The sequence below is a fragment of the Hyalella azteca genome, unplaced genomic scaffold (assembly GCF_000764305.2).
Source record: "Hyalella azteca isolate HAZT.00-mixed unplaced genomic scaffold, Hazt_2.0.2 contig2564, whole genome shotgun sequence".
NCBI lineage: Eukaryota > Metazoa > Arthropoda > Malacostraca > Amphipoda > Hyalellidae > Hyalella > Hyalella azteca.
The window spans coordinates 15,403-25,000 of record NW_025932834.1 but is presented as its reverse complement, the minus strand read 5'-3'; the positions used below and the strand labels follow the sequence as shown (position 1 = coordinate 25,000).

Below are 9,598 nucleotides of genomic sequence, written 5' to 3'. Positions count from 1 at the left end.
TGGTGTGACCTCTGGCAGCATGACTGGTGTGACCTCTGGCAGCATGACTGGTGTGACCTCTGGAAGCATGACTGGTGTGACCTCTGGCAGCATGACTGGTGTGACCTCTGGCAGCATGACTGGTGTGACCTCTGGAAGCATGACTGGTGTGACCTCTGGCAGCACGACTGGTGTGACCTTTCACAATAGCAAAAACTCAAACACAGTAAGCACACAAAGAATGACTCAGCACAAATAGTCATACTAGTTTCTCGACCGCGCGACCTTCATTGTAGTGCTTATTCTCATTCATTTATTCTCATTCATCCATTCTCATTCATATATTTCTCATTCATCGCTGTATTTCACTACACACATGAATGGGGCTGAAGAAGCACCAGAAATGATGTTTCTTGATCTATGAATGGAAAACTTTCCGCAGTTTCCGCAGAAAAAAAAATCTCGTTGAGTAATTGGGAATGGTTCAATGGAAAGATTATTTTAGGATAATCATGGTTAGCGTGAATCAGTGAGTATAATAAAAGACAACAGAAGTTTTAAAATCAAATAATGTCAATCATCTTGATCATGTCAGCGAGATATTCAAATAAAATTGATCTTAATAATCTTCTGAATAAAATTGTTGGCTAACTGCACCTGCCGTTTTTTACGAAGGATTTGATGCAAAGACGTATAAATAACAATTAATATTTCGCTTATGACTAAACAAGCTGAAATGCCGCGCTTAATCTCGATAGCGAAAGTTCTTGGGTCTTTTTCAGCTTTAAATGTGAACTTGCATTATAAAGCATATGCATAGATTCGTGTACTATTCTTATCTGATAAAAAGAGAGAGAGTAAAACTATTAGTTTTAGCATTGAATTTACTAGAAAACTTTTATTAAATAAATAAGATGCATTTGTGCAGGAGTGTGATAAATAATTTGGATTATTATTCCGATATCTGAGAAGCAGTGGAAAAGTTTAAATTATTATATAACTACATTTCAATGCTATATTTTACTGCGTACACGAGGTTGTGGTGCAATAAATTCAAATCAAGTTCACAATAGCAGCAATCAGACTACACCCTATATATCAAAATACTAACCTCGACATTGTCTTGAAACTTTTTTCCCAGAGTCGAATGTTACTTCAGTGTAAGAATTTAAATATCTATTGCAAGCGTTATAATTGTGCTAATTCAAGTTTAAAATCCCATATCATCGATCAACACTGCAGTTAGATTAACGGCTTTGATTGCTGCCTCTGCTCAATCATGTGGCAAGAACACCTGTTCTCCTATAGCAGCACTCGAGCGTGGCCTGGGGCTGTTACATCTCATGATGAATTACGAACTAAACTTGCATTGATCCGAGAACATTTTCATGTTTTGATGTTCAATGCTTCGAAATATTGACTGTAACTGTTCAGTCGATGTCTCAATTTTCCGGTATTTTAAAAAAATTCCTCACAAGCATTGAAGTATTATTTCCATAAATTTTTCATGTGTTTTCTTTTTCCCATGGCCGTGCTTAAAACTAAAATTAATCAGAAAATGTCGGTAACATTTTAGATGCAATGGCATTTAATTTTAATATCATTTAATTTTAATGTCGCTTAATTTTAATGTAATTTAACTTTAATGTCATTTAATTTTAATATCATTTCATTTTAATTTCAATTAATTCTAGTCATTTAATTGTTTAGTTATTTCAGACGTAAATGAAGAGGACAAATCGTGAAATGAAAAACTTGTTTTCAATTAAAGAATCACTATAGAGAGCATAACTTTAGTCCGCTGCATGAAATTTTTACAGCAAACCGTTCAAGAAAAGTGACTTGAGAAATGAATGTAGATTTATAATGAAACTCACGGCTGCTCACAGCTTGAGCAGCTGCGCTCACTGCGCTCATAATCACTGCTCACGGCTTGAGCAGCTGCGCTCACCACACTCATAATCACTGCTCACGGCTTGAGCAGCGGGAGCGTTGCCCTGAAGTCTGAGCTTCGCTGGTCCGCGTCGGAGCGACATGTACACTCAGAGGAATGAATGGGTCATGTTGTCTAAATAGTGACGCACTTTTTTGGCTGCTACGCAAACTGAGAGCGGACTGATACACACATTTACAGGGCCAACATGGGTCAGGATGACTCACACAAGGCAAAAAATATAACTCAGTACTCAATGCAGTGAGTGACAGAGGGCGCATTTTCTTGTCGACGAAAACGTGAAATCACGGACGGACAGACAGATGGACGGACGGACATGACGAGCACAATAGGGCATTTTTGCCATAAATGAGAAAATGCGCTAAAAATGCATCGCTATTTGATTAAAGTCTCACAAATTTCTGTGAGTGCAGCATCCGCCACTGCGCGCTCAGCTCCGCCGTTTCCTGCTGCATGAAGCTGATGTCTTGAGGCGGTTGTGCGCTCACGTTAATCTTATTAATTAATCATTACTATTTACACTTATACTAATTAGTGTTAATGTATTAATGTATTATTTGGTGTAAATATTACACTCATATAAATTAATTTAGAGTATAATCTACGGGTTTAAAGATAATAATTGATAATTTCAATAGAAAATAATTGATAATTATTTTAATGATAATCTACTCGTTGCAAGAGGAGAAACGAAATTTAACGAAAGAAACAAGGCATATTTATTCCTTGTTTCTTATTACTAAGGATATCACTAAGCAAGGATATTACAAGGATAGGATATTACTAAGCAAGTGGTGTTTAGTAATAAAGTATAGTAATAGCGTATTAAAATATGAAAACTATAAGTTAAGTGTGCTGCTAAATAGCATCTGAAAATCTATTTTTTTTAGTCTTTATTATGTTTTATTAAAGTAAGCACAAACGGGTGCAAAAAAGTTGTAATAAAATTATAATCTTGAAGCAATATTATTGACGTAGCAGTTGTCTTTGCAACTCGGACTTAACGGAATGTACGGAGTTTGCTCCGGTGTACGTAATTCATGAATAAATTCATCGTTGACGCTTATTAATTTGAGTGAAAACGATTTTAGGGCTTCAATTGCTGCTGATTTCTGAAATTTGAAAAATTTCCGTTAAGAACGAAAGACTTTTCGAACAAAACTTCGTTGCTGCATATCCAGAACGATCAATTTCATTGCGGGGATTTTTCATTAGGTAAATTTCTTACTTGTATTAAGTAAAAAATGCCACGATCCAATATCAACGTTCTAATAAATAATATGCGTTAAAAATTACTTTTTAAAGACAACACTTCTAAAGAGTCCAAGTGTCTCCGATGTTACACATGTACAATGAATTTCTAATTTTATTATCAAATATTAAAAAATTAATTTTTAATTTTATTTTGATAATTAAAAAATTGATTTTTTCAAAAGTATTTATTTTGTCAATTGATACATGCATTGTCTCCGACTGTATGCAAGTGTGCAAAAATTTCAGATCGATTGGACAGATAGAAGTGTGTCAAATATCGATTAGAAGATTTGTAGCAGACAGACAAACAAACAAACAATAAGTGAAGTTAAAGAGAAGTGTTGTAAAATGACCATGATCTAAAATCAACGATCTAATAAAAATTACCACGATCCAGTATTAACGATCTGTGACGGAAAGAAATTCTGGTACTCAACAGAATTTCTCATTTGAAATCCTTTTTGGCTTCTATAGGAATTATATTGCTGTTATATTGTTCACCGAGTTGGTTTTTCAGGAATTGATTTGAATTATTGTTTCCCTTTACAAATGAGATTTAATAAATTTAAGTCATTGTTTCCCTTTAGATTTAAGATTTAAAAACTTTGAATTATTGTTTGCGTTTAGATTTAAGATTGATTAACTTTGAATTATTGGTTCCCTTTAGATTGGAGATTTAACAAGTTTTAATTATTTTTTCCCTTTAGATTTGAGATTTAACAAGATTGAATTATCGTTTTCTTTTAGATTTAACATTTAATAACTTTGAATTCTTATATACTTCTGAATTTAAGATTTAATAACTTTGAATTCTTATTTACTTCTGAATTTAAGATTTAATAACTTTGAATTATTGTTTCCCTTTAGATTTAAGATTTAACAAGTTTTAATTATTGTTTCCCTTTAGGTTTGAGATCTAACAAGATTGAATTATCGTTTTCTTTTAGATTTATGATTTAATAACTTTGAATTCTTATTTACTTCTGAATTTAAGATTTTATAACTTTGAATTATTGTTTGCTTCTATATTTAACATTTAATAACTTGATCTAATTTTCCCCAGCAGTTCCACGCATCGTAACGATAAAGCTGTCGTGGCGCTGCCAAGATGTCGACCTCACTCCTCCTCTTGATATGTATTCTGCGATCTGCAAGTTCAGTTCCTGTATTTAGAAGGTAAAATTTCCTTCACTTAAATGTATTTAGAATTAACGTGGAAAAGATTCCGAAATTAGAGCGCTGCGGTGATAGTAAAATTACTAAATAAAGTGATCGTAAAATTATAGTATATATGCACTATGTGATAGTAAAATTGCGTCTAAACTCTGATATTGCTAAAAGTTTTTAAATTTCATGACTTTTTTGACTGAAATGGATTCTTGCAAGCCTATATTTTTTTATACATGGTGTATAACCATAAACAACGGAAAAATAATGTCTACAAAATTAATGATTATATATAATGAATATTTAATGTAACATGTAACTATATACAATAACAAAGTAAGTAGAAAGTGAATGAATGCAGAGTGTTGTAAATATCGAAACCTACTACAGTCTTTGACTTCGTCGACCAAAATATTTACATTCAATGAATGCTGACGCATTAATTTAATCATTTTTATATTTTTCAACATATAACCTTCTTTTGTTCCCGGTATATAAATCACATTTACTCTTCTGATTTATTTGCATTGCTGCATGCAAATCTCGATAATTAATTAACTAATGCTATATAAATTGGAAATTATCTAGATAATCATAATAATTTTTCAATAATTAACTCAATATTTTTATGTTTTCTTTTCGCAGGCAGGCGGCTGTGAGTGAACTGGGCTCAATTCGAGATCGAACTTCTCGATTTGGGGGAAATTTTGGGGAAGGATGGGGCCTGGATTGGAGCGGCCGGTTATTGCCGACATCAAAAAATGAAAATTCAGCCACTCAATATCAGGTTTCCTCGGCTTCCAATGCACGTGGAAATATCAGATCTCCGAATTTTGTGTCCATGGCTTCGAACAGTTATCCCATCAGGCGACAATTCGCGCATAATTTAGGGTACAATTCCCGGAATCCGTTGTATTCAAGTCCGTATTTATTACATCACTGGAAATCGAGGCGAACTGCACCACCAGTACGCTTCGAGACCAGCCCCTCCTCTAGCGTTTCGAATGGCGATAACCTATCGAATTTCGCCTATCATTTGAACAGAGTTTCATCTCATAGACGTAAATCATCCATGAACAGAGTGCCTGTGCAAACTATGTATGGCACCAGAATGGAAAACCAATACGAAAATAATTCATCGTTAAAATCAAAGGAAGAGACGGAAATCAATCCGAGTTTCAAAAGTGAAAGTGAGATGGTTGAAAAATTGTTCAACGAATCGGATGAGATGGAAGGCGAAGATATGAATTACCCAGATATTATAGTCAGTTCTACTTTTAACTTGGGCCCTTCATTGTCAAATCACACAATGGCTGTCAACGACAATGATTATGAAGACAATGAAAGCTCAAATGAAAAGTCTGATGAGAATACAATAGTAACTAGCAACGAAATTCGGGGCAAAATTGACGCTCATTTGCCGTCGTCCACGCCAACAAATTCGGCAGGTGAAAGAACCGTGTACCAACATTTTTTGCTCGGTGATTCAAAAGATTTGCAGAAGTTGATTGAAAATGACGAGGAAAGTAACGTTATTATTACGGACGCGCACGACTCGATGGATACTGGGAAAAGTTTTGACAACGTTTTAGACAGCAGGAGTGATAAAATCCTTTTAATGCCAGATTACCCCATGGATCCTGCGGTGGAGAACGAGCATAATGTTATATACCTGAAAATAGTTCCTCCCAAATTGAGGTTGAAGGGATCGAAGCTAAAAGAACCCTTAGATACCAGTAATGAAAATGTGGATGCTCACGAATTCGGCTTCGTCCTGCCTGAAACTGCCAAAGGAGGGACTCAAAGATATCGAGAAAATCTCGTTCAAAGTTCGATGAAATTTGATCGAATTGAAAATCAAATTGCAGCCGTCAATCGAATCGGAAATGCAGAACCTTCAGAAATTATTAAATTAGAAGGAACAGAACAAAAAATGTCCGAAAATCTCAGCCCTAGACCGAGACTCGATGATACCAATTCGCTGGACGATGGCCATTCCTCAATTGATTTTGAAATTCAAAAGCTGGATCATCCAGCAACAGCCAAGAGCAAACCGAATTTGAAAAACTTCCCTGACGTCGAACAAAGATCCAGCTCTCCGGCTAACCAGAACAAGCAACTATCATCTGGTTCTCGGTCCAACTATTCCCCAACGACTGTGCATGGACAGCAAAGTTCGGGAACATATTTCGGATATAACCAACCAGGGGGAAAAGAGAAACCGTATGGGCAGAAGTATCCGGGTTGGGCTAATGTGCAGCCATACCAATATTCGGAACAGGATCCTCTAACAGGTGAGTACCTACTGATTACTTCGTTACAAATTTATTTGTACCCGTCGTAAGATCTTATTTCAAGTTTGACCCTTCCTAGGGTAAAACTTTTTACCCTAATAGTTTAATTTTAACCCGTGATAAGATTCTACCAGTTCATTTCCCTCTTCCAAGGATCCTACCAATTCCATTCAAGGATGCTACCAGTTAAATTTCCACCCATCCTAGGGTCCTTCAAGTTTGGCTACGGTGATCAGTACCAATGGCGGCACGAGGAGCGGAGGACTGACGGTGTAGTTTTCGGAGGGTACGGCTGGCTGGACGAAACGGGCCAGCACCACGTCACCCGCTTCGTCAGCGACCGGTTGGGGTACAGAGTCCTGCCTGAAGGAGGAGAGGTCAGAATTAAGTGTTATCCTCCTGCATAATTTGTGGGTGCAACGAGCGCCGTATGACATAATTACATGTATTATTATATTATTTATTATATAATTGAATAATTAACTGTATCATTAAAAATTAACTGAATTAGTGTTGTATATGTTACCTGTAATCTCACTTTATTGATTACACTACTGCATAATTAACTGCATTGTTAAAATAACTAACTGAATGATTGTTGCATGTTACCTTTGCTATTGAATTACCGATCACATAATTGTATATTTAATTGTTTCATCAAAATTTACCTGAATTATCATTGTATATTGCATGTAATAAGGTCTCTTTTTCATCGTCAGAAGATCACAAAATTCTTCGACGCATTGAAATTATTAGTTGCGTCCAAAGTAACTCAGAATGAACTTAAGTGGATATATTTACTTTCAAACATTACGGGAGACATTTTCACTGAATAATAATTCCAATAAAAAATATTTTTACTCTGGCCTTTGATTCATCAATGTACCTTATAAATGTATATCTTATATAACAGTAACAGTATATATAAGTTAACACAGTAAAGGGAAATTAGACTATAGGAGTCCAGAGACCCAAGTAGCGAATTCCAACGATATATGCAATCATTTTTCATCTCTTCTTTTACGATACCTGCATGCAGAATATAAGCCATTACATTTTTATGGTGATATATAATATTTATTGTTTTTATATGATTCATCGTTTCATTTTATATTCATATTATCAAATACTTATTCAGCTCATATAACGATGAAGTAATATAAATAACAGATTAAAAAAAATAATTTTTGATCCAAACGATTCATGCCTTTGAATTTATGTTTTCCGCATAGATTGACTTCAGCGCCCTTCCCGTTTATCCTCCAATCAAAGAAGACGACCAGTCATCGGCTGGATCACAAGATGGCTACAATAATTTATCATTCATAACCCCAGAGCCTCTGCCTCCACCTCCATCTTATGTAAGTTTCCCCCCTTCCCCACCTTCTGCCCAGAGTTCGGTCCCCACACCAGACGAAAACATCCCACAAGTTCATCCCCCAGTAACATACCCTGGTTCCATTCTACCTTTAATTGAAGCTGCTTCTAATTCAGAAAGTGTAACCAGCAACGTCGTATCAGGTAATTATAACATTGGTATCCTAAATTCCGTTATAAATCCTGGTAACTCTAACGGATCTTCTGCCATTCCCCAAAGTATACTGGACAGTCTCATACAACAAGAAAAAGCTCAACGGAAAAAAGCTCGCGGTGAAAATGAAATCACCACACCTGTTGAAAGCTTAGTTCAACGGTCCCAGAGCTTAGCTAGTTTTGCATCAGCAGTTAATAGAGCATCCCAGCAGCAAAACTACCGCGGGCTTATGAATTCGTTCAATTCAGAGAATGCGGAAGAATATAAATCAAGCAGGACTTCGGATGTTGATGACAGGACTCAAAACGCCGTGGAAGAATTGAAAGATACTGAACCAAAGGAATTCAATTCAATAATCAACGACGAAGAAGAAATTTTCACAACGTATCGGCCTTTCACTGTTGATTTCGGAGAATCTAGCAAGAACGTCGGCTCTGTACCGAAACATGGAGATTCTCTTCGCCCTGGAAATGCTGATCGACAAAACCGAATCTGGTCCAGCAGTGTCATACGTCTGGAAACACCTGTCAGGCCGAACATGAATGATTTCGGTGAAAAAACTGAATATTATAAAAAACCTTCGAACGAAATTGAAAATTTTTCATTTCATTCCGCGAAAAATAACAACGAAAAACGCGAAGATTATCATATTCACTTTCAAGAACATGTCGTTCCCGAAGGCGATTTTGGATCTAAAATTCGAACGGACGGCACTGAAGACGCAAGTAAAGTTGTGAACGAAACTGCGGAATGGGAATCTCCTGTGTACAAGGGATCGCTTAAATGGAAAATTCCTGTTCTTGGGTTGTTTGAATAGTATAATTAGAATAACGGCTGATTGGTTAACCATTAAATGATAGGCGAATAGAATAACTTTTTCTAACGGTAATTATTTCGATGAGCTCACAGGGGCTAGCATGAGTGAAAACATTGTGATTTTTTGTGTATTGTTGAAGCAATTTTTTTTATATTTTTATTTTGATGTTAATGCTATGATAATAATTTGTGCATTAACAATCATTAAATTCTAAATAATATTTTTAACATGGTGACGGCAATCCGACATGGGATGCTTTGAATGATTGTGAATATAATGAAGTCACATTCAGAGAAATAAGAGGGGCATTTTCCAAACTACGATGCACTTTTTACTGGTACCCGATTGACCCGCATCAGTGCAATGTCTGTTCGTGTAGGGATGAGAGAGTGTCATTATTTGGACAATATGAGCCATACATTTATCTGAGTCCAGGTAATCGAAATGTATTTTATGACATATATTAATCGTGGGAAACGTTGGTGTCAATTTTTCACTTGGCTATTTGGCCTAAACTCATCGTTTATTTTTTTCTCAGTTATTGTGAAATTGTGAACTGACTTTGAAAAATAACAGCTTTGTATCAAATAATTCGACGT

General features: G+C 35.7%; 1 protein-coding gene across 2 annotated transcripts in view; it reads left to right on the top strand.

Moving 5' to 3' along the window:
* Nucleotides 1–9,184, top strand: part of LOC108666847 — a 13,544-nt gene extending 4,360 nt beyond the window's left edge. The window contains exons 2-5 of one of the 2 annotated variants that reach the window (XM_018153781.2): nt 4,254–4,363; nt 5,000–6,648; nt 6,856–7,025; nt 7,881–9,184. In XM_018153781.2, the coding sequence (XP_018009270.1) occupies nt 4,296–4,363; nt 5,000–6,648; nt 6,856–7,025; nt 7,881–8,999 (3,006 nt within the window). In that variant the 5' untranslated portion in view covers nt 4,254–4,295 and the 3' untranslated portion in view covers nt 9,000–9,184. Of the gene's footprint in view, nt 1–4,250; nt 4,364–4,999; nt 6,649–6,855; nt 7,026–7,880 lie in introns of both variants that reach the window. The other variant, XM_018153782.2, reaches the window with a different exon arrangement.
* The last annotated feature ends 414 nt before the right edge of the window (nt 9,185–9,598 follow it).